Source organism: Cyclopterus lumpus, chromosome 11 (genome assembly GCF_009769545.1).
Source record: "Cyclopterus lumpus isolate fCycLum1 chromosome 11, fCycLum1.pri, whole genome shotgun sequence".
In the NCBI taxonomy this organism is placed as follows: Eukaryota; Metazoa; Chordata; class Actinopteri; order Perciformes; family Cyclopteridae; genus Cyclopterus; species Cyclopterus lumpus.
The window spans coordinates 20,457,007-20,483,005 of NC_046976.1; the positions used below are offsets into that span (position 1 = coordinate 20,457,007).

Consider the following 25,999-nt stretch of genomic DNA (forward strand, 5'->3'; position numbering starts at 1 on the left):
CTGTTGGTGGTTTAGTATCTAAACCTAACTGTTGGTGGTTTAGTGGTCTAAACCTAACTGTTGGTGGTTTAGTGGTCTAAACCTAACTGTTGTTGGTTTAGTGTCTAAACCTAACTGTTGTTGGTTTAGTATCTAAACCTAACTGTTGGTGGTTTAGTGGTCTAAACCTAACTGTTGTTGGTTTAGTGTCTAAACCTAACTGTTGGTGGTTTAGTATCTAAACCTAACTGTTGGTGGTTTAGTGGTCTAAACCTAACTGTTGGTGGTTTAGTGGTCTAAACCTAACTGTTGTTGGTTTAGTGTCTAAACCTAACTGTTGGTGGTTTAGTGTCTAAACCTAACTGTTGGTGGTTTAGTGTCTAAACCTAACTGTTGGTGGTTTAGTGTCTAAACCTAACTGTTGGTGGTTTAGTGTCTAAACCTAACTGTTGGTGGTTTAGTGTCTAAACCCAACTGTTGTTGGTTTAGTGGTCTAAACCTAACTGTTGTTGGTTTAGTATCTAAACCTAACTGTTGGTGGTTTAGTGTCTAAACCTAACTGTTGGTGGTTTAGTGTCTAAACCTAACTGTTGGTGGTTTAGTGTCTAAACCTAACTGTTGTTGGTTTAGTATCTAAACCTAACTGTTGGTGGTTTAGTATCTAAACCTAACTGTTGTTGGTTTAGTATCTAAACATAACTGTTGGTGGTTTAGTGTCTAAACCTAACTGTTGGTGGTTTAGTGTCTAAACCTAACTGTTGGTGGTTTAGTATCTAAACCTAACTGTTGTTGGTTTAGTAGTCTAAACCTAACTGTTGGTGGTTTAGTATCTAAACCTAACTGTTGGTGGTTTAGTGTCTAAACCTAACTGTTGGTGGTTTAGTATCTAAACCTAACTGTTGGTGGTTTAGTAGTCTAAACCTAACTGTTGGTGGTTTAGTGTCTAAACCTAACTGTTGGTGGTTTAGTATCTAAACCTAACTGTTGGTGGTTTAATGTCTAAATCTAACTGTTGGTGGTTTAGTATCTAAACCTAACGTTGGTGGTTTAATGTCTAAACCTAACTGTTGGTGGTTTAGTAGTCTAAATCTAACTGTTGGTGGTTTAGTATCTAAACCTAACTGTTGGTGGTTTAGTGTCTAACCCTAACTGTTGGTGGTTTAGTAGTCTAAATCTAACTGTTGGTGGTTTAGTATCTAAACCTAACTGTTGGTGGTTTAGTATCTAAACCTAACTGTTGGTGGTTTAGTGGTCTAAACCTAACTGTTGGTGGTTTAGTGTCTAAACCTAACTGTTGGTGGTTTAGTGGTCTAAACCTAACTGTTGGTGGTTTAGTATCTAAACCTAACTGTTGGTGGTTTAGTGGTCTAAACCTAACTGTTGGTTGTTTAGTGTCTAACCCTAACTGTTGGTGGTTTAGGGTCTAAACCTAACTGTTGGTGGTTTAGTGTCTAACCCTAACTGTTGGTGGTTTAGGGTCTAAACCTAACTGTTGGTGGTTTAGTGTCTAACCCTAACTGTTGGTGGTTTAGTGTCTAACCCTAACTGTTGGTGGTTTAGTGTCTAAACCTAACCGTTGGTGGTTTAGTATCTAAACCTAACTGTTGGTGGTTTAGTGGTCTAAAACTAACTGTTGGTGGTTTAGTGGTCTAAACCTAACTGTTGGTGGTTTAGTGTCTAAATCTAACTGTTGGTGGTTTAGTGTCTAAACCTAACTGTGGGTGGTTTAACGTCTAAACCTAACTGTTGGTGGTTTATTATCTAAACCTAACTGTTGGTGGTTTAGTGTCTAAACCTAACTGTTGGTGATTTAGTATCTAAACCCTAACTGTTGGTGGTTTAGTGTCTAAACCTAACTGTTGGTGGTTTAGTATCTAAACCTAACTGTTGGTGGTTTAGTATCTAAACCTAACTGTTGGTGGTTTAGTGTCTAAACCTAACTGTTGGTGGTTTAGTGTCTAACCCTAACTGTTGGTGGTTTAGTATCTAAACCTAACTGTTGGTGGTTTAGCGTCTAAACCTAACTGTTGGTGGTTTAGTTTCTAAACCTAACTGTTGTTAGTTTAGTAGTCTAAACCTAACTGTTGGTGGTTTAGTGGTCTAAACCTAACTGTTGGTGGTTTAGTATCTAAACCTAACTGTGGGTGGTTTAACGTCTAAACCTAACTGTTGGTGGTTTAGTGTCTAACCCTAACTGTTGGTGGTTTAGCGTCTAAACCTAACTGTTGGTGGTTTAGTTTCTAAACCTAACTGTTGGTGGTTTAGTGGTCTAAACCTAACTGTTGGTGGTTTAGTATCTAAACCTAACTGTTGGTGGTTTAGTATCTAAACCTAACTGTGGGTGGTTTAACGTCTAAACCTAACTGTTGGTGGTTTATTATCTAAACCTAACTGTTGGTGGTTTAGTGTCTAAACCTAACTGTTGGTGGTTTAGTATCTAAACCCTAACTGTTGGTGGTTTAGTGTCTAAACCTAACTGTTGGTGGTTTAGTATCTAAACCTAACTGTTGGTGGTTTAGTGTCTAAACCTAACTGTTGGTGGTTTAGTGTCTAAACCTAACTGTTGTTAGTTTAGTAGTCTAAACCTAACTGTTGGTGGTTTAGTATCTAAACCTAACTGTTGGTGGTTTAGCGTCTAAACCTAACTGTTGGTGGTTTAGTTTCTAAACCTAACTGTTGTTAGTTTAGTATCTAAACCTAACTGTTGGTGGTTTAGTGTCTAAACCTAACTGTTGGTGGTTTAGTGTCTAACCCTAACTGTTGGTGGTTTAGTGTCTAAACCTAACCGTTGGTGGTTTAGTATCTAAACCTAACTGTTGGTGGTTTAGCGTCTAAACCTAACTGTTGGTGGTTTAGTTTCTAAACCTAACTGTTGTTAGTTTAGTAGTCTAAACCTAACTGTTGGTGGTTTAGTGGTCTAAACCTAACTGTTTGTGGTTTAGTATCTAAACCTAACTGTTGGTGGTTTAGTATCTAAACCTAACTGTTGGTGGTTTAGCATCTAAACCTAACTGTTGGTGGTTTAGTGTCTAAACCTAACTGTTGGTGGTTTAGTGTCTAACCCTAACTGTTGGTGGTTTAGCGTCTAAACTTAACTGTTGGTGGTTTAGTTTCTAAACCTAACTGTTGTTAGTTTAGTAGTCTAAACCTAACTGTTGGTGGTTTAGTGGTCTAAACCTAACTGTTGGTGGTTTAGTATCTAAACCTAACTGTTGGTGGTTTAGTATCTAAACCTAACTGTTGGTGGTTTAGCATCTAAACCTAACTGTTGGTGGTTTAGTGTCTAAACCTAACTGTTGGTGGTTTAGTGTCCAACCCTAACTGTTGGTGGTTTAGCGTCTAAACCTAACTGTTGGTGGTTTAGTTTCTAAACCTAACTGTTGTTAGTTTAGTAGTCTAAACCTAACTGTTGGTGGTTTAGTGGTCTAAACCTAACTGTTGGTGGTTTAGTATCTAAACCTAACAGTTGGTGGTTTAGTATCTAAACCTAACTGTTGGTGGTTTAGCATCTAAACCTAACTGTTGGTGGTTTAGTGTCTAACCCTAACTGTTGGTGGTTTAACGTCTAAACCTAACTGTTGGTGGTTTAGTGTCTAAACCTAACTGTTGGTGGTTTAGTATCTAAACCTAACTGTTGGTGGTTTAGTGTCTAAACCTAACTGTTGTTGGTTTAGTATCTAAACCTAACTGTTGTTGGTTTAGTGTCTAAACCTAACTGTTGGTGGTTTAGTGTCTAAACCCAACTGTTGTTGGTTTAGTGTCTAAACCTAACTGTTGGTGGTTTAGTGGTCAAAACCTAACTGTTGGTGGTTTAGTGTCTAAACCTAACTGTTGGTGGTTTAGTATCTAAACCTAACTGTTGTTGGTTTAGTATCTAAACCTAACTGTTGTTGGTTTAGTGTCTAAACCTAACTGTTGTTGGTTTAGTGTGTAAACCTAACTGTTGGTGGTTTAGTGTCTAAACCTAACTGTTGGTGGTTTAGTATCTAAACCTAACTGTTGGTGGTTTAGTGGTCTAAACCTAACTGTTGTTGGTTTAGTGTCTAAACCTAACTGTTGTTGGTTTAGTGTGTAAACCTAACTGTTGGTGGTTTAGTGTCTAAACCTAACTGTTGGTGGTTTAGTGTCTAAACCTAACTGTTGGTGGTTTAGTATCTAAACCTAACTGTTGGTGGTTTAGTGGTCTAAACCTAACTGTTGTTGGTTTAGTGTCTAAACCTAACCGTTGGTGGTTTAGTATCTAAACCTAACTGTTGGTGGTTTAGCGTCTAAACCTAACTGTTGGTGGTTTAGTTTCTAAACCTAACTGTTGTTAGTTTAGTAGTCTAAACCTAACTGTTGGTGGTTTAGTGGTCTAAACCTAACTGTTGGTGGTTTAGTATCTAAACCTAACTGTGGGTGGTTTAACGTCTAAACCTAACTGTTGGTGGTTTAGTGTCTAAACCTAACTGTTGGTGGTTTAGTGTCTAACCCTAACTGTTGGTGGTTTAGCGTCTAAACCTAACTGTTGGTGGTTTAGTTTCTAAACCTAACTGTTGGTGGTTTAGTGGTCTAAACCTAACTGTTGGTGGTTTAGTATCTAAACCTAACTGTTGGTGGTTTAGTATCTAAACCTAACTGTGGGTGGTTTAACGTCTAAACCTAACTGTTGGTGGTTTATTATCTAAACCTAACTGTTGGTGGTTTAGTGTCTAAACCTAACTGTTGGTGGTTTAGTGTCTAAACCTAACTGTTGGTGGTTTAGTATCTAAACCCTAACTGTTGGTGGTTTAGTGTCTAAACCTAACTGTTGGTGGTTTAGTATCTAAACCTAACTGTTGGTGGTTTAGTGTCTAAACCTAACTGTTGGTGGTTTAGTGTCTAAACCTAACTGTTGTTAGTTTAGTAGTCTAAACCTAACTGTTGGTGGTTTAGTATCTAAACCTAACTGTTGGTGGTTTAGCGTCTAAACCTAACTGTTGGTGGTTTAGTTTCTAAACCTAACTGTTGTTAGTTTAGTATCTAAACCTAACTGTTGGTGGTTTAGTGTCTAAACCTAACTGTTGGTGGTTTAGTGTCTAACCCTAACTGTTGGTGGTTTAGTGTCTAAACCTAACCGTTGGTGGTTTAGTATCTAAACCTAACTGTTGGTGGTTTAGCGTCTAAACCTAACTGTTGGTGGTTTAGTTTCTAAACCTAACTGTTGTTAGTTTAGTAGTCTAAACCTAACTGTTGGTGGTTTAGTGGTCTAAACCTAACTGTTGGTGGTTTAGTATCTAAACCTAACTGTTGGTGGTTTAGTATCTAAACCTAACTGTTGGTGGTTTAGCATCTAAACCTAACTGTTGGTGGTTTAGTGTCTAAACCTAACTGTTGGTGGTTTAGTGTCTAACCCTAACTGTTGGTGGTTTAGCGTCTAAACTTAACTGTTGGTGGTTTAGTATCTAAACCTAACTGTTGGTGGTTTAGCATCTAAACCTAACTGTTGGTGGTTTAGTGTCTAACCCTAACTGTTGGTGGTTTAACGTCTAAACCTAACTGTTGGTGGTTTAGTGTCTAAACCTAACTGTTGGTGGTTTAGTATCTAAACCTAACTGTTGGTGGTTTAGTGTCTAAACCTAACTGTTGTTGGTTTAGTATCTAAACCTAACTGTTGTTGGTTTAGTGTCTAAACCTAACTGTTGGTGGTTTAGTGTCTAAACCCAACTGTTGTTGGTTTAGTGTCTAAACCTAACTGTTGGTGGTTTAGTGGTCAAAACCTAACTGTTGGTGGTTTAGTGTCTAAACCTAACTGTTGGTGGTTTAGTATCTAAACCTAACTGTTGTTGGTTTAGTATCTAAACCTAACTGTTGTTGGTTTAGTGTCTAAACCTAACTGTTGTTGGTTTAGTGTGTAAACCTAACTGTTGGTGGTTTAGTGTCTAAACCTAACTGTTGGTGGTTTAGTGTCTAAACCTAACTGTTGGTGGTTTAGTGTCTAAACCTAACTGTTGGTGGTTTAGTGTCTAAACCTAACTGTTGTTGGTTTAGTGTGTAAACCTAACTGTTGGTGGTTTAGTGTCTAAACCTAACTGTTGGTGGTTTAGTGTCTAAACCTAACTGTTGGTGGTTTAGTATCTAAACCTAACTGTTGGTGGTTTAGTGGTCTAAACCTAACTGTTGTTGGTTTAGTGTCTAAACCTAACTGTTGTTGGTTTAGTGTCTAAACCTAACTGTTGTTGGTTTAGTGTCTAAACCTAACTGTTGGTGGTTTAGTGTCTAAACCTAACTGTTGGTGGTTTAGTGTCTAAACCTAACTGTTGGTGGTTTAGTGTCTAAACCTAACTGTTGGTGGTTTAGTATCTAAACCTAACTGTTGGTGGTTTAGTGGTCTAAACCTAACTGTTGTTGGTTTAGTGTCTAAACCTAACTGTTGTTGGTTTAGTGTCTAAACCTAACTGTTGTTAGTTTAGTAGTCTAAACCTAACTGTTGGTGGTTTAGTATCTAAACCTAACTGTTGGTGGTTTAGTGGTCAAAACCTAACTGTTGGTGGTTTAGTGTCTAAACCTAACTGTTGGTGGTTTAGTATCTAAACCTAACTGTTGTTGGTTTAGTATCTAAACCTAACTGTTGTTGGTTTAGTGTCTAAACCTAACTGTTGTTGGTTTAGTGTGTAAACCTAACTGTTGGTGGTTTAGTGTCTAAACCTAACTGTTGGTGGTTTAGTGTCTAAACCTAACTGTTGGTGGTTTAGTGGTCTAAACCTAACTGTTGTTAGTTTAGTGTCTAAACCTAACTGTTGTTGGTTTAGTGTCTAAACCTAACTGTTGTTGGTTTAGTGTCTAAACCTAACTGTTGGTGGTTTAGTATCTAAACCTAACTGTTGGTGGTTTAGTGGTCTAAACCTAACTGTTGTTAGTTTAGTGTCTAAACCTAACTGTTGTTGGTTTAGTGTGTAAACCTAACTGTTGGTGGTTTAGTGTCTAAACCTAACTGTTGGTGGTTTAGTGTCTAAACCTAACTGTTGGTGGTTTAGTATCTAAACCTAACTGTTGGTGGTTTAGTGGTCTAAACCTAACTGTTGTTGGTTTAGTGTCTAAACCTAACTGTTGTTGGTTTAGTGTCTAAACCTAACTGTTGTTAGTTTAGTAGTCTAAACCTAACTGTTGGTGGTTTAGTATCTAAACCTAACTGTTGGTGGTTTAGTATCTAAACCTAACTGTTGGTGGTTTAGTGTTCTAAAACTAACTGTTGGTGGTTTAGTGGTCTAAATCTAACTGTTGGTGGTTTAGTGTCTAAACCTAACTGTTGGTGGTTTAGTGTCTAAAACTAACTGTTGGTGGTTTAGTGGTCTAAATCTAACTGTTGGTGGTTTAGTGTCTAAACCTAACTGTTGGTGGTTTAGTGTCTAAACCTAACTGTTGGTGGTTTAGTGTCTAAACCTAACTGTTGGTGGTTTAGTGTTCTAAAACTAACTGTTGGTGGTTTAGTGGTCTAAATCTAACTGTTGGTGGTTTAGTGTCTAAACCTAACTGTTGGTGGTTTAGTGGTCTAAATCTAACTGTTGGTTGTTTAGTGGTATTGTTGGGCATCTTTTTGGTAATTTTGTGTATTTTTGTCTTAATTTGGTGTATCTTTGTCGTAATGATTTGTCTCCATGTGTCCATGTTGTGTCCATTTTGTGATGTTGTGTCTCTTTGTAGTTGATTTGTCTCTTTGTTGTTCTTTCATGTCTCTTATTGGTCATTTTGTGTCTCTTCTCTTCGTTGTCATCATCGGACACTTCAGTAATCCATCCATATCAGAAAGTCAGGACTGAGACTGTTGTTGATGCCCACAATGATGATGAAAGGAAGTCACGAAAGAACAATGGACCGAACACGGAAAAGGCTGAGAACAACATCCGAAGGCCCCAAGAATGCCGAAACACACCTTGTCGGTTTCAGGAGGTGATACTGAACCTGAGAGACACCTGACGGTGAGAGACGTGTGAACTCCTCACTGCCCTCAAGGAGACGAAGACGCCCCGGCGAGCGGAGCGAGTATCAAACCTTTCAGGATGAATAGCGCAGAAAGCCGCGGCACATTACGCTTCTTTTCACAGCGCTGCTATCAAAACACACGTCGGGGTGGTGGTGGTGCTGGTGGGGGGGGGGGGGGGGGGGGGGGGGGGGGGGGTTGAAAGGCTCTTCTGTGGCTGACAAGCCGGGAACATTTTGTTCATGGGGGTAGATGAAGTGGGGGTGGGGGGGCGACACATCTCCGGGCTTTGAAAGTGATCTGTACGTCCACCACCTCAGGGGGGAACATCCTCATCTTACAAAGACCACACACACACACACACACACACACACACGCGCACACACACACACACACACATAAACGTTCACATGTGGCATGGAGGAAGGGGCTGCGAAACACAAAGACATTCGTAGACGTGAGGACAGCGATGAAGCCTCGTTCGCAAAGGTTGTTTCTGAGGCCTGTCGACACACACACACACACACACACACACACACACACGCCGCCCCTGGCACAGATTACCGACCATAAGCCGCAAAGCAATCTGATTGGCCCCCCAACCTCCCTATCACCCCGAGGCCGCGCTTAGCCGGCTGATCTTGGCAGGAAGTCAGACGGCAGCTTGAGTTTCAGCACACCTGGACTCCTCGTCCATGTGGGTCAAACCATCAGCGGGACGGGGGACAGGTTCGGTCCGCCGGGCATTCGGCAAAACACCCCCACCCTCTTTTTCACGGGGAGACACGCCAGGTGAAGAGGGTAAAGAAACTCAACTTGTAGGTATGAATGATTACCTGAATGATTAAAGGTGCAGTGTGACCTGAGGACATCGAGATGTTACGCATGTTGTGTTTGAATAAGAAAATGAGACCTCATAGATATCACATGAAACTTCACCACTTCATCACATTAAGAGTTATTGTGTTATAGGGTCAAAACATGACCTCATAGATATCACATGAAACTTCACCACTTCATCACTCACATTAAGAGTTATTGTGTTATAGAGTCAAAACATGACCTCATAGATATCACATGAAACTTCACCACTTCATCACTCACATTAAGAGTTATTGTGTTATAGGGTCAAAACATGACCTCATAGATATCACATGAAACTTCACCACTTCATCACTCACATTAAGAGTTATTGTGTTATAGGGTCAAAACATGACCTCATAGATATCACATGAAACTTCACCACTTCATCACTCACATTAAGAGTTATTGTGTTATAGGGTCAAAACATGACAAAGTCGTAGAATAAATGTTTTCTTTCCACGTGTTATGGAAGAAAGAGTAACAGAATCTCCACATTGACCAGAGCATGAAAAACAATGTTTTTGCCTGTAGGGTCTGAACATCTGGCACAGACATTTTTATTTTTTGGTTTTCATCAGATATTCTATTGATTATAGAATATTATTATTTCACCAGCATTAAAAAACTTATTTCAGTCGTACTCGCGGACACAAATACAATATCTTATGTTTCTAAACAAAATCGTTCTCCGTGTGCACGCCGCTCCTTTCAGGTGAAAGAGGTCGCGTTAGCTGCTTTGTTTCCTCCTCGATCACGATGATGTCATCCGGCGCCCGAGGACGAGCTTTGCTCCGACGTTAAGCTGCACGAGGCCTCAGCCGGCACTCTGGTCCTCGGGCCGGACGGTAAGATCCCGTCGAGGAACGCAAATGAGTACAACCGAGAAGTTTGAGTTTGCATTGTGTATTGTGATTTAATAGCTTTAATAACCAAGGAAGAATATGTACTGAGGATTGATTGGAAGGAATGAGCAGGTGGGCACCGGTAAGAGGTAGGAACACGTGGGCGGAAATGTGTGTGGAAACGTGGGCGGAAACGTGGACGGTAACGTGGACGGTTACGTGGACGGTAACGTGGACGGAAACGTGGACGGTAACGTGGACGGAAACGTGGACGGTTACGTGGACGGTTACGTGGACGGAAACGTGGACGGAAACGTGGACGGTAACGTGGACGGAAAAGTGGACGGTTACGTGGACGGTAACGTGGACGGAAACGTGGACGGTAACGTGGACGGAAAAGTGGACGGTTACGTGGACGGTAACGTGGACGGAAACGTGGACGGTAACGTGGACGGAAAAGTGGACGGTTACGTGGACGGTAACGTGGACGGAAACGTGGACGGAAACGTGGACGGAAAAGTGGACGGTTACGTGGACGGTAACGTGGACGGAAACGTGGACGGTAACGTGGACGGAAAAGTGGACGGTTACGTGGACGGAAACGTGGACGGAAACGTGGACGGAAACGTGGACGGAAAAGTGGACGGAAAAGTGGACGGTTACGTGGACGGAAACGTGGACGGTAACGTGGACGGAAACGTGGACGGTAACGTGGACGGAAACGTGGACGGTAACGTGGGCGGTAACGTGGGCGGAAACGTGAGCGGAAACGTGGACGGTAACGTGGACGGAAACGTGGACGGTTACGTGGACGGAAACGTGGACGGTAACGTGGACGGTAACGTGGACGGAAACGTGGGCGGTAACGTGGACGGTAACGTGGGCGGGAACGTGGACGGTAACGTGGACGGTAACGTGGACGGAAACGTGGACGGTTACGTGGACGGAAACGTGGACGGTAACGTGGACGGTAACGTGGACGGAAACGTGGGCGGTAACGTGGACGGTAACGTGGGCGGAAACGTGGACAGAAACGTGGGCGGAAACGTGGACGGAAACATGGACGGTAACGTGGACAGAAACGTGGACGGTAACGTGGACAGAAACGTGGACGGTAACGTGGACGGTAACGTGGACGGTAACGTGGACGGAAACGTGGACGGAAACGTGGACGGAAACGTGGACAGAAACGTGGACGGAAACGTAGACGGAAACGTGGACGGTAACGTGGACGGTAACGTGGACGGTAACGTGGACAGAAACGTGGACGGTAACGTGGACAGAAACGTGGGCGGTAACGTGGACGGTAACGTGGACGGAAACGTGGGCGGTAACGTGGGCGGTAACGTGGACGGAAACGTGGACGGAAACGTGGGCGGTAACGTGGACGGAAACGTGGACGGAAACGTGGGCGGTAACGTGGGCGGTAACGTGGACGGAAACGTGGACGGAAACGTGGGCGGTAACGTGGACGGAAACGTGGGCGGTAACGTGGACGGAAACGTGGACGGTAACGTGGACGGAAACGTGGACGGTTACGTGGACGGAAACGTGGACGGTTACGTGGACGGAAACGTGGGCGGAAACGTGGACGGAAACGTGGGCGGAAACGTGGACGGTAACGTGGGCGGAAACGTGGACGGTAACGTGGATGGAAACGTGGGCGGAAACGTGGACGGTAACGTGGACGGTAACGTGGACGGAAACGTGGACGGTAACGTGGACGGAAACGTGGACGGAAACGTGGACGGAAACGTGAGCGGAAACGTGAGCGGAAACGTGGACGGTTACGTGGACGGTAACGTGGACGGAAACGTGGACGGAAACGTGGACGGAAACGTGGACGGAAACGTGGACGGTAACGTGGACGGTTACGTGGACGGAAACGTGAGCGGAAACGTGGACGGTTACGTGGACGGTAACGTGGACGGAAACGTGGACGGAAACGTGGACGGAAACGTGGACGGAAACGTGGACGGTAACGTGGACGGAAACGTGGACGGTAACGTGGACGGTTACGTGGACGGAAACGTGGGCGGAAACGTGGACGGTAACGTGGACGGAAACGTGGACGGAAACGTGGACGGTTACGTGGACGGAAACGTGGGCGGAAACGTGGACGGTAACGTGGACGGAAACGTGGACGGTAACGTGGACGGAAACGTGGACGGTAACGTGGACGGAAACGTGGACGGTAACGTGGACGGTAACGTGGACGGAAACGTGAGCGGAAACGTGGACGGTAACGTGGACGGAAACGTGGACGGAAACGTGGGCGGAAACGTGGACGGAAACGTGGACGGTAACGTGGACGGAAACGTGGACGGTAACGTGGGCGGAAACGTGGGCGGAAACGTGGACGGTTACGTGGACGGAAACGTGGACGGTAACGTGGACGGTAACGTGGACGGAAACGTGAGCGGAAACGTGGACAGAAACGTGGACAGAAACGTGGACGGTAACGTGGGCGGAAACGTGGACGGTAACGTGGACGGTAACGTGGACGGTAACGTGGACGGTAACGTGGGCGGAAACGTGGACAGAAACGTGGGCGGAAACGTGGACGGAAACGTGGACGGTAACGTGGACAGAAACGTGGACGGTAACGTGGACAGAAACGTGGGCGGTAACGTGGACGGTAACGTGGACAGAAACGTGGACAGAAACGTGGGCGGAAACGTGGGCGGAAACGTGGACGGTTACGTGGACGGAAACGTGGACGGTAACGTGGACGGTAACGTGGACGGAAACGTGAGCGGAAACGTGGACAGAAACGTGGACAGAAACGTGGACGGTAACGTGGGCGGAAACGTGGACGGTAACATGGACGGTAACGTGGACGGAAACGTGGGCGGTAACGTGGACGGTAACGTGGGCGGAAACGTGGACAGAAACGTGGGCGGAAACGTGGACGGAAACGTGGACGGTAACGTGGACAGAAACGTGGACGGTAACGTGGACAGAAACGTGGGCGGTAACGTGGACGGTAACGTGGACAGAAACGTGGACGGTAACGTGGACAGAAACGTGGACAGAAACGTGGACGGTAACGTGGACGGTAACGTGGACAGAAACGTGGACGGTAACGTGGACGGAAACGTGGACGGAAACGTGGGCGGTAACGTGGACGGAAACGTGGACGGAAACGTGGACGGAAACGTGGACAAATATGTGTACGAAACCATTCAAATGGGTCATGTGACGTCCTGCCATTGGTTGGAAACCACACTTGTGTTGTCTCTCTGCTATTCGCCCAGACGAGGATTCAGCCGCTCCAATAAAGGCTTTTTTAATATTTCCTTCCTTGTCAGTACTTCTTCTTATATTTGGACTACGGCTTTGCAACATGTTGTTGTTGTTGTTGTTGTTGTGTTCAGATAATGGGCTCCTCGCCCGCAGAATGGTTCTCTGAGAGATGACGAGCAGTTTAAAGTGGCACTAAAATATGTTAACTCTGCCGTGTATCGTAATTCAGGAGCAGTAATGTACTTTGGACAAAGTTAATATTTGCTTCACTATGCTCAAACACACACCCACGCACACACACACACACACTCAACACGCACACACACACACACACTCAACACACACACACAGCCTGTTCCAATGTTCAGATGTCACCATTAACATAACGGTCCTATATCACCCACACGTTTCTAGAAGGTCTGGATTTTATAATTCTTTCTGCTTAAAGAAAGTTTTTTTATATATATATATATTTTTATATATATACGCATATATATATACATATAAATATATATATACACATATATATATATGTGTGTATGTAAATATATATATATACATATATATATATATATATATATATATATATATATATATATGCGTGTAAGTAAATATATATGCATGTACATACATATATATATATACAGATATATATACACACACATATATATATGTATATATACACAAGTATATACATATATGTACACATGTATATATATATATATATATATATATATATATATATATACACACATGTATATATCAACACACCACACGCATTTTAACCTTTTGTACATATTTATTTATTAATATATAATACATGTTGAATAAATCTTGAGTCTTGAATCTCTCAGTCAAGTTTCCCCGAGTATCTTTTCCACGTGCAGGTGTTCAACCTTATTTTGGAGGATCCAGAAAGAAAAGAGGAAAAGGAAGTGAAGCGACGTGACAAAGGAAACTGCCTAAACACTGGCGCTCCCTGTTGGTAGCCGCGGGTACTACAGCTTTACACACATCCAGAGCAATCATGGGAAATATACTGACGAGTTGATAACATGTGAGCTGAGATGTTGTCATGTTTCATGTGACTTTTACAAACCATTCTCATTTCGCTTACTTTCGCTTAATTTAATAGTTGTGTCGCACAGAAAAGACAAGAAATGATGACACGGCGATAATAAATCGGGCAGAAGACATTATGAGAATATAGGAGCGAGGAGACAAGAGTCTGGGCTGGAAAAAGAGTTGTTATAGACGCTGAGGGGCAGCGAAGACCTGAAGGTGAAACATGATACAGGTGAGAGGAAGCAGTGCAACATGTTGTTCAGAAATATGAGAACGAAAGAAGGCGGCTCATTGTAAACCTCGAGAAGGAAAAGGTACAGTTTAATATAACAGATATTCTGCAAAGAACCTCAAGGAGTATCTTAGAATGACTGGTATTATTGAGAGAATATGAGCCCTGTTTTTCTGTTGTTTTTTTCCATTTCATTTCAATTAATTAATTATATATATATATATATATATATATAAATATATAAAATAAATGTTTTTAATTTATTTTATTTTGTTGTGTTTATTTATTCATTTATTGTGTTGTTTCTTTTCTTTTCTTTATTTATTTCGTTGTGTTTATTTATTTTATTTATTTATTTATTAATAATACAAGTACATCCTCCATACCAGTTGGTGGCGGTGATGCACCAATAAACCTTGAAAAAGAATAAGAAAAAGAACAAGAACAAGAACAGATACTAGAAGTAGAAGAACAAGAACAAGTAGAAAAAGAACAAGAACAAATACAAGATGTAGAAGAACAAGAACAAATACAAGATGTAGAAGAACAAGAACAAGAACAAGAACAAGAACAAATACAAGAACAAGAACAAATACAAGTAGAAGAACAAGAACAAGAACAAATACAAGTAGAAGAACAAGAACAAGTAGAAAAAGAACAATAACAAATACAAGTAGAAAAACAAGAACAAGTAGAAAAAGAACAAGAACAAGAACAAATACAAGTAGAAGAACAAGAACAAGTAGAACAAGAACAAGAACAAATAGAAAAAGAACAAGAACAAATACAAGAACAAGAACAAATACAAGAACAAGAACAAATACAAGTAGAAAAACAAAAACAAGTAGAAAAAGAACAAGAACAAATAGAACAAGAACAAGAACAAATAGAACAAGAACAAGAACAAATAGAACAAGAACAAATAGAAGAACAAGAACAAATAGAACAAGAACAAATAGAACAAGAACAAGAACAAATAGAACAAGAACAAATAGAAGAACAAGAACAAATAGAACAAGAACAAGAACAAATAGAACAAGAACAAATAGAAGAACAAGAACAAATAGAACAAGAACAAATAGAAGAACAAGAACAAATAGAACAAGAACAAGAACAAATAGAACAAGAACAAATAGAAGAACAAGAACAAATAGAACAAGAACAAGAACAAATAGAACAAGAACAAATAGAAGAACAAGAACAAATAGAACAAGAACAAATAGAAGAACAAGAACAAATAGAACAAGAACAAATAGAACAAGAACAAGAACAAATAGAACAAGAACAAATAGAACAAGAACAAGAACAAGTAGAACAAGAACAAGAACAAATAGAACAAGAACAAGTAGAACAAGAACAAGAACAAGAACAAAGACCTGAGGGTGGCAGTAATGCAACATTGTGGGATGCAAACTACCCTAAAGCTCAAGAAGAAGAAGACCCGCGTCATACCGGAACCGGATGTTGCTCTCTGTTGCCTCGCGCTCGGCTCTCCTTTGTTGTTCTGCAGCGCGTGTCGTGGTCTCAAGATGTCTGCCGGCCCGGCCCTGAGGGCGCTGGTGAGACGCACGCTGGCCGCCGCCGCCGAGGAGATCTTCGGGCTGTTCGAGCGAACGATAGCCGAGTACGAGGCCGAGCGACGGGACCTGCTGGACGGCGTCTTCAACCGGCGACTGCGGACCGCGAGAGCAGGTCGGTTCTCTGTGACGTCACCGCGCGCGGCCAACGTGGTTAACACACACGCACACGCACGCGCGCTCTCATCGATCGATGTTGCGGTGGGAAGTGATCGATTACTCGATTACTTTTTTATTTACTGTAGCAAAAGACTAGAAATACTGAGTTCGGTGTAATCACGATCATGTTTTCATATTAAATATTGATTGATTAGTTCATTATTATTTGTATGTTAAATTACCATCAAATGTCTCTATTAATCTGACCTGCATGTGAAAGATAATTGTTTTGGTTAGTAAACAATGTGTTAATAATTCATGTTTTTTATATAGTGCTTTAAAAACTACTCAAAGGCACTTTTTGAATGGTGAAAGCAGGAACAATAGAAGCAATAACAAAGTGCACAATAGAGATGACGTAACAATTTAATAAACAAACACACATAATTAAAGGTTATCAGCTGATTTGAGGGTTTTGAGGTGGGACAGGACATCAGTGGTTCCTCTAGGTTTACAGCTTCAGGGGGAACCGAGCAACACAAACACTTAAAGGAAACATGGTGTTCATTTATATTCATGACAACCACAAAGTTGTGCACGTTTTGTCACTGCAGTGTATTTTTCGGGGCTTTTGAAAGAACATTTCCAGAGCCTCTCGATACGGGAAGTCCGAAACGTCTGGCCCATTTATTGAGATCCACAACAGGCTGTAAGACGGTCTCCTTGCAGCCTGTTGCGGATGTTTGTCTTGACCTGCAACCACATGAACTATAGGCTTTAAAAGAGATAGCTTAACATAATGATAGCTTAAAGCAGCAAATCCCATTGGGAAAAGTATGTATTACCCTGGTCATAAATATAATAATAATAATAATAAAGGACGCTTATCATGGTTCATGGTGGAGAAGTTTACACTGCAATGGCCGCCAGCAGGCTCATTGTTGGGCACAAGACACCAAACTCCTCATTGTGAGGACAGTATGGCCGGCTGTGTCTTGTTCTGAAAAGGTAAGTAAGTAAATACTGAGGTTTATTTTGTTGAAGTCACCAAGGACAATAACTAAGGAGTGCGGTAGGCCCGCTCCACACCCAGTATCTGGTCGGCGAGTGTCCGCTGTGCCTCCTGCACGTTGCCCTGCGGCGGCATGTAAACACCGACCAGTATGAAGGAAGCGAACTCACGTGGGGGTAAAGGGGTTTACAGTTTGGTGAGTTTCCATGCAGGTCAGGTTTATGTGTATGCTAGACCTTGGTTTTATAAGAGGGGAGGAATATTTTAATTTATCATTCTCACGACTGCCTGAAATGCAATAAATACGGTTAAATAATTTCATTTATGGATGGTTTGCCGAACCCCCGCAGTATGTATTCCCGCGCTGCAGCCTTTCCTCTGCTCTGGTATCAGGAAAAGTATTAAAAAAGAGCTTGTTACTAAATCTCGGATCCAGTCAGCGTCCTGGGAGGAGCAAGAGGCAGCTGGGGGCGGAGCTTAGGTTTGTGTGAGGCGACCGTTTTGTTCTAAACAACAATGGCGGCTCCTGAAAACGTTAGTGTAGATGCTGCATTAGAGTGGAGAGTATTTCTTCATAGAGAGACGAGCAAAGAACGACACTGAAGGCTTTTCTCAGTGGGAAATGTGTTCGGGAAGAGTTTGATTGACAGATGGGTACTCCAATCACCTGCCTGCTCTTTTCCAAACAGTTCCCAATGACGGCTTCTCAGATGGTTCTGCGTAATAAACCAAATACAGAACAGTTTGTAGTTATTTGGTTTTTTTAGTGCTTTCCAAAACACATTTTACAAAAAGTGCAACATTTCTCCCGACGTTTACGGTATCAGTGGTTTTAAACGTTAAAACATGAATTTACAGATCAAGGCGCGTGTATGTCTGTCGTTATTCTCCACAGACGTCCAGCAGCTGTTGGTGGTTGAAGAAGCGGTTCCCCCCGAGCGGCAGGAGTGCATGTCCGGTCTGGACCAGGAGGATCCAGAACCCCCACACATTAAGGAGGAGCCGGTGGAGCTCTGGACCATTCAGGAGGGAGAGCAGCTCCAAGCGCTGGAGGAAGCCAGTTTCAACTTCCCATTTACTTCCGTCACTGTGAAGATTGAAGATGACGTCGAACAGATAACTCAGTCCTCACAGTTTCCTGAGAGCCAAACTGAGGCGAGCAGAGAGGCGGAGCTTTTGAAAACCGAAGCAGATGAGGATGTCTGTGGCGGATCGGGATCGGCCAGTAACTTGGATCCAGGTAGTCATTTTCAGACCGCTACTCGCGTCGAGACTTCATCCTCTGAATCCGAGACCGACGGAGAAACTTCATCCTCTTCCTCTGAATCCGAGACCGACGGAGAGACTTCATCCTCTTCCTCTGAATCCGAGACCGACGGCGAGACGCCATCCTCTGAATCTCAGACTGGTGTCAGTCGTAGTGATTGGATGGAGACTGGGCAGCCTCAGTCGGGTTCAAACTATGACCTACCTGTAGGTGATACTGGATGTGTGAAAGGAGCTCGAAGGTTTGGCCAAGGTGGACATTTGCAGAAACGCTCACTCTTAGGAGTTCATTCAGGTGGAAAGTGTTTCAGCTGCCCAGTTTGTAAGAAGAAATTCAGTTCCAATGCCCATTTGGTCAGACACATGAGAACCCATACTGGGGAGAAACCATTCAGCTGTTCAGTTTGTGGTAAGAAATTTGCTCTTGAGCATAATATGAGACGACACTTGATTGTCCACACGGGGGAGAAACCGTTTAGTTGTTCCTTTTGCGGTAAAGGATTCTCAGTTCATAGTAATCTGAAACAACACGTGGCTATCCACACGGGGGAGACACCGTTTAGTTGTTCCTTTTGCGGCAGAGGATTCTCCCATCATAGTAATCTGAAACAACACTTGACGATCCATACCGGGGAGAGACCCTTCAGTTGCTTAGATTGCGGAAGAGGATTTGCACAAAAGGAACAGTTGAGGCAACACATGGCCGTCCACACAGGGGAGAAACCGTTTAGTTGTTCTGTCTGCGGGAGAGGATTCACACAACATGGTAGTATGACGCGACACATGACCGTCCACACGGGGGAGAAACCGTTCAGTTGTTCTGTCTGCGGGAGAGGATTCACACAACACTGTAGTCTGAAACGACACTTAACTACCCACAGGGGAGATACCATTTAGTTTTTCATTTTGTGCAAATATTGCAATTGTTTTCCCGAGACAATGCGGGAATAACTTTAATATACATTTCTAAGAACTTTTAGTTTGGGGATTTTATTTAATTCATACTGTAAATATGTTTGATCTTCAGCATGTGTGTTGTCAGGGATGCCCTGGACATAAATGTATGTCATTGGCAGGTTTTATTTCAAAGATTAAAGACATTTTCCTAACAATAACTTTGTATTACCTTGTGAAATATTACATTACATGTAATTTAGCTGCCGCTTTTATGCAAAGCGACTTACAATATGTGCATTCAACCATGAGTACAAACTCGGAACAATAAGAATCAAGAAAGTAACATTTCTTCAAGAAAGCCCAAACTACAAAAATACCATAAGTAAGTGCCACTGAAGTGCTAATCGTTTTTTATTCAAGGTATAGACGGAAAAGATGTGTTTTTAGTTTACGGCGGAAGGTGTAGAGACTTTCTGCTGTCCTGATGTCAATGGGAAGCTCGTTCCACCAATGAGGAGCCAGCACAGCAAACAGTCGTGATTTTGTTGAGTGTTTAGCTCGAAGTGAAGGAGCTACAAGCCGATTGGCAGAAGCCGAGGTAAGTGAACGAGCTGGGGTGTACGGTTAGACCATGTCTTGGGTGTGAGGTTAGACCATGTCCTGGATGTAGACCGGACCCGATCTGTTTGCAGCACGGTACGCAAGTACCAATGTTTTGAAGCGGATGCGGGCGGCCACCGGTAACCAGTGAAGGTCTCGGAGGAGCGGAGTAGTGTGGGTAACTAGGGAGGTTGAAGACCAGTCGAGCTGCTGCATTCTGGATGAGCTGCAGAGGTTGCATGGCCTTAGCAGGTAGACCTGAAGGAGGGAGTTACAGTAGTTTAGGCGTGAAATGATCAGAGCCTGGACCAGAACCTGTGCCGCCTTCTGATGTTGTGCAGCATTTACCTACAGGAACATATTGTCGCAGTAATGTTGGCCGTCGAGTGTCACACCGAGGTTCCTGGCAGTCGGGGTCGGGGCTAACACTGAGTTGTTGAAGGTGATAGACAGGTCGTGGGTGGGAGAGCCTTTTCCTGGAAGGAAGAGAAGTTCAGTCTTGTCGGGGTTGATTTTCAGGTGGTGTGCGGACATCCACTGAGAGATGTCAGTCAGACAGGCAGAGATTCGTGCTGCTAGCTGTGTTTCAGATTGGGGAAACGAGAGTATCAATATTGGGTGTCATCAGCGTAGCTGTGGTAGGTGAAGCCATGCCAGCAAATGACAGAGCCGAGAGAATTAGTGAGGGGGCCCAGGACGGAGCCTTGAGGGACCCCAGTAGTGAGAGGGCAAGGGTCAGACACAGATCCTCTCCAAGTTACCCGTTAAGAGCGGTCGGTGAGGTAGGATGAGAAGAGGGAGAGTGCAGTGCCTGAGATACCAGGTCCTGGAGGGAGGACATGAGGATCTGGTGGTTCACTGTGTCAAAGGCAGCAGAAAGGTCTAGAAGGATAAGGACAGAGGAGAGAGAGGCTGCTCTAGAAGTGTGAAGTTGCTCAGAGACAGCAAGGAGGGCAGTCTCTGTTGAGTGGCCTGTCTTGAATCCAGACTGGTGGGGGTCTAGAAGGTTGTTGCTGTGGAGAAAGGAGGAGACTTGGTTAGAGATAGCTCGCTCTAGAGTTTTGGAAAGGAAGGGGAGGAGAGAGACAGGTCTGTAGTTGTTGACTTCAGGTCTGTAGTTGTTGACTTCAGGTCTGTAGTTATTGACTTCAGATGGGTCGAGAGTGGGTTTCTTCAGGAGAGGGTTGACTCCGCCTCCTTCAGAGAGTTAGGGAAACAGCCAGTTGAGAGAGAGGTGTTAATAAGATGGGTGAGAAAGGGAAGAAGGTCCGGAGCAATGGACTGGAGAATGTGAGACGGGATGGGGTCAAGGGGGCAGGTGGTTGGGGGGTCAGAGGTCACCAAGGTAAGAACTTGATTAGTAGACGGGGGTGAAAGCGAAAGGGATGAAGAAGAAGTTGATGCAAGTGTAGTGATAGAAGAAGGTCTTTATCCTCCGAGACTCCAATGAAAGACTCCTAGGTCTTTATCCTCCGAGTCTTGACTCCAACGAAAGACTCCTAGGTCTTCATCCTCCGAGTCTTCATACGACAAGTATCCACTTACACTAAAGCTGACGCTGGAAGACCCTACCTGGTTATGCACCCGAGTTGACGATAATTAGCTACAGCTGTGTCGGCCACTCTCCCAGATGTTCGGGATCAAGTGGGCTCAGAACAATAGCGGATCTACCCTTTAATCAGGGAAGCTTCAGGGCAGATCAGAAGGGGTCCCATTTGCTTCATGAGAGAAAATTGTCGTCAGATTCAACATGAAGTCCAATGGAGCAGTTGGTTGGACTTGATGTCGCTTTCAGGGTTTTTGACAAAAAAAGTATAAGTTTGTTGGATTCCTTCGACACATGTGTACGACGAGCACAATATTTCCTACTTGTTGATCCAACAATAGTGCATGAAGAGGGAAAATTGTGGCACTGAAGGCAAAATAAGATTATTTAAAAAATAATTTACAAGTCTTGCTGCTCCTTCCCACTCTGCGACTACATCAATGAGCTGCGTAATACACACCCATTATATACTCTGAAACGGTCCAATTCTTCGCTGTTTGGGAAACGGCCAGGCGAATAATTTAGATAAGTCATAGCACACATTTCCTGATCAGGCCGCACATTTTCATGTATTTTGATGCATCTGCTGGCAACGCTGTGGGAGGAGATACGCGGCAAACTCTCGTACGGAAGATTAGTAAGAAGGCCCCAGGAGAACAACCAGTGTGCTGCACACAGCTTTAGAGCCCTGTTGCGCAATAAAAGAGCCATCAGTTGCCGGACGGATTTCAGTGCAACAGGTTTTTACGGGGAAAAATGAAGCAGCCTGAAGAAGATCTTACACAGTGTGTGTGTGTGTGTTACAATGTTTCTTATTAGAGAAAGCAGCAAAATGTACACTACCGTTCAAACGTTTGGGGTCACTTATAAATGTCCTTATTTTTCAAAGAAAAGCAATGTTTTCTTCAATGAAGATAACATTAAATTAATCAGAAATACACTCTATACATTGTTAACGTGGTAAATGACTTCTAGGTGGAAACGTCTGGTTTTTAATGACATATCTACAGAGGTGTATAGAGGCCCATTTCCACAACTATCACTCCAGTGTTCTAATGGTACATTGTGTTCTTAGAAGACTAATGGATGATTAGAAAACCCTTGAAAACCATTGTGCAACTAGAAAGAGCATTTCCTGCTGAAAATGCGTTGGAATGCTAAAATCTGAAGAATGAAGCTGAAATATATAAAACAATAGCTGAAGAAAGCTGAAAATGGCTGAAAATTGCTAAAAATTTGAAGCTTGAAGCTGAAATGTTAAAGAGGGAGGGAAATAGAGGGAGGGAAAAGAGAGAGGGACAGAGAGATAGGGAGAGGGAGTGGGAGAGAGAAAGAAAGAGGGAGGGGAAGAGAGAGAGAGACAGACAGACAGACAGACAGAGAGAGACAGAGAGAGAGAGACAGACAGACAGACAGAGAGAAAGACAGACAGACAGAGGGAGAGACAGACAGAGAGAGAGACAGACAGAGAAAGAGAGAGAGACAGACAGAAGGAGAGAGAGACAGACAGAGGGAGAGACAGACAGACAGACAGACAGACAGACAGACAGAGGATTGAGAATACCTGTGTGTGACTCTTGGGGCTTTTATTTTGAAAGGGAAGACAGAAAGACAGACAGCCTGTAGCTGCTCTGTGTGTGTGTTTGTCTGTGTCCTCTTAATGTAGCTAAAACCAGAATAAGTGTGAGACTGCTCTAATTAGCTGCACATGTGTCATGAGTGACACATAGTTTTTGCTTTGAAGAACAAGAATCCCTACGTTTTGATCCATAAATGGTGTAAAAAGAGTGTGTGGCCGTAGTGACGATTTACAAATCTTTTTTTCGTACGATCCTGAAGCTCCACTCCGCTCTAGCGATGACGTCACAGCTCTAAGCTTCCACTCACACAGTAATGGAGAAGTCTCAAACGGGCTAAAAAACACATCAAACTAAAACGGGGACAGTTAAATAAGTATAAAAGTTATCAAAAAAAGCTCAATTATAAGCTAACGATTTTATCAACATTTTAAAAGTTAAATGGTGTCTCTAGCTAAAAGTATGCGGACATTGGAAGGTTTTAAAGTTGAACAAGTTTAAGCGGATTTGAAGTTTTCCTTCATAGGAACCCATTCATTTTTTATTCCATAAAAATATTCATTATTTGAAGATATGAAAATATAAAAAATGTCTGAAAATATACAGTAATAGTTGAAGATTCTGTAAACATTTGAACATTTAAATGGTGTCTTTAGCTGAAAGTATGAAGATGTTATAAGGTTTTAAAGTTTAAGATTTTCTCCATTGTGATCCCATGTTAAAAAAAACTATAAAAAGATTTATAATATGAAGATTTGAAAAGTTGAAAAGTTCAAAGTCATAGCGCTTGATTCCCGAAGGAGTTGAATTTTTTAATATTTGAACGGTTTCTATAGCTGAAAGTATGAAGGAGAAGATACAGTTCAAAATACGTACGGAAGAAATAGAAGAATAAAAAGAAGAAGAAGAATCACAAGAACAATAGTTGGAATGCTGAAGCATTCCAACTAATTATCTTAGCACAGCTGAAGCTAGTGAGAGAAGCTATAAAACTGCTGCAAACGGAGCATTCTTTGATGAAAGCAAAGTTTGAAGAACAAAATTAATATTTCAATATATTTTTTATTCATTTTGCAACTCATTTGATAAATAAAAGTCTGAGTTTTTATGGAAAACACAAAATTGTTTGGGTGACCCCAACCTTCTGAACGGTAGTGTATAAGAAAGAGAAAATGCAAAAAGGTTTTACAGAAGGTCTCAAACTATAAATATATTCATGAAGAATCACCGGTTTGCCACATAAATGTTGCTCTTCCTGATCTTTAGTTGTATTATCTACAGGTCAGAGACACGTTCATTTAGTCTTCGAGACAATGGAGAGGACTAAATGTTCAATTCATGGCAGCTACTAGAATCACAACGTGTGTTGATAAGAAACAGAATTTAGAAACGTTCCGTCATTATGACGCTTGGAAATCAATAAACTGAAGATGACAAAGTTTACAGGACAAAGGGCAGTAAAAACACTGCAACCATATTCATGTAATGGGGGATGCAATTATGCTGAGTCACAGAAAGACACACGGACATTTGGAGTATTGAGTAATTTATTGAAAAGCAAAGCTAAAGTACAAAAGGAATGAAACGGAGCGACTTCTCTCAGTTATTCTGAACCCGACGAGAGAAGATTCAGAGCATCGCTGCTCCTTTAAGAGAGAGGGGGGGGAGAGGGGGGGGGAGAGAGAGAGAGGGAGGGAGGGGGTGGCAGAGAGGGAGAGGGAGGGGGGAGAGGGGGGGGGGAGAGGGGGGGGAGAGAGGGAGGGGGGGGGGGAGAGAGAGAGGGAGGGGGGGGCGGAGAGAGAGGGAGAGGGAGGGGGGGGAGAGAGAGAGAAACGGTCCTTTGTCCCAAAATGCTAGCAGGAAATATATTCCAGAAGATCTCTAAAGATGTTGCGTAACAAAAAAAACTAAACACACTCTTGATTAATTCAGAAAAAAACACGGAAACATAAATTATTGTTGACTATATGAAATATACAACAAATTATTCACACAACTGGAAAACAATGTGTGTGTGAAATTACATTTGTGTTACCAATATTGATTTCAGCGGAAACCCCAACACCAGAAGTATTAAAGTGTAACTATGGTGGATTTGTTTGAGATGAAGAGATGTTTCATTGTTCTGAAGATCTCCAACATCATCATCGTCGTATTTAAACAAACATTCCATCAGAGGAAATTACATTCATATTAATTTAAACTAAACCTTCCCAATAATATAACTTCACCGTTGATGTTTTCGCTCGTAGTTTTTAAAACATGTTTTCTTTTGTATCAAAATCAATAATCATCTCCAACTAGATTCAAACTCCCGATTCAATCGATCTACGATGCGAATGATGAATAATCAATAAATTCACAGTTCATGGAGGAGAATGTGGTGACATCACTTCTTGATCCGGAGCAATATTGATCCATGAACCTGACGAGACAAAAAGAAATACAATACATAAAATATAAAAAATGAATTATTCATCAAAAATGTGTAAATAAAAAACTAAAGCCGCATATTTACATCATCATTTAGACCTCAAATATGCAAAATGCAGTTCATGTGAGCACATTATGCCTTTTTTAAGTAATAAACTGCTTATTTAAATTCACTGAGTTTCTACAGCTGAATATTTGAGTTCTGAAAAGGAGACTTCATCTGAGCTGCTGATGTGAAGGTTCCTGAAACCTTCTGGTCTTTCTCTCATTAATAATCCATCACAGACGCTCCTCAAACCACAGAAACCATCACAGAAGCTCCTCAAACCACAGAAACCATCACAGACGCTCCTCAAACCACAGAAACCATCACAGACGCCTCCTCAAACCCACAGAAACCATCACAGAAGCTCCTCAAACCACAGAAACCATCACAGAACCATCACAGACGCTCCTTAAACCACAGAAACCATCACAGACGCTCCTCAAACCACAGAAACCATCACAGAAGCTCCTCAAACCACAGAAACCATCACAGAAGCTCCTCAAACCACAGAAACCATCACAGACGCTCCTCAAACCACAGAAACCATCACAGAAACCATCACAGACGCTCCTCAAACCACAGAAACCATCACAGAAGCTCCTCAAACCACAGAAACCATCACAGAAACCATCACAGACGCTCCTTAAACCACAGAAACCATCACAGACGCTCCTTAAACCACAGAAACCATCACAGACGCTCCTCAAACCACAGAAACCATCACAGACGCTCCTCAAACCACAGAAACCATCACAGAAACCATCACAGAAGCTCCTCAA

General features: G+C 42.7%; 2 protein-coding genes across 2 annotated transcripts in view; one reads left to right on the forward strand and one right to left on the reverse strand.

Moving 5' to 3' along the window:
• Nucleotides 1-15,636: 15,636 nt before the first annotated feature.
• Nucleotides 15,637-19,230, forward strand: LOC117739326 (zinc finger protein 391-like). Its single transcript, XM_034545671.1, has 2 exons — nucleotides 15,637-15,859; nucleotides 17,751-19,230. The coding sequence occupies exons 1-2, from the start codon at nucleotides 15,697-15,699 to the stop codon at nucleotides 19,016-19,018; spliced, it is 1,431 nt and encodes a 476-aa protein (XP_034401562.1). The 5' UTR covers nucleotides 15,637-15,696; the 3' UTR covers nucleotides 19,019-19,230.
• A 5,776-nt stretch (nucleotides 19,231-25,006) lies between these two features.
• The window catches only part of LOC117739375 (H-2 class I histocompatibility antigen, Q9 alpha chain-like), an 8,592-nt gene continuing 7,599 nt past the window's right edge, over nucleotides 25,007-25,999 (reverse strand). The window contains exon 7 of the mRNA XM_034545740.1: nucleotides 25,007-25,166. The gene's annotated coding sequence lies outside the window, so the exon portion shown is untranslated. The remainder of the gene's footprint in view (nucleotides 25,167-25,999) is intronic.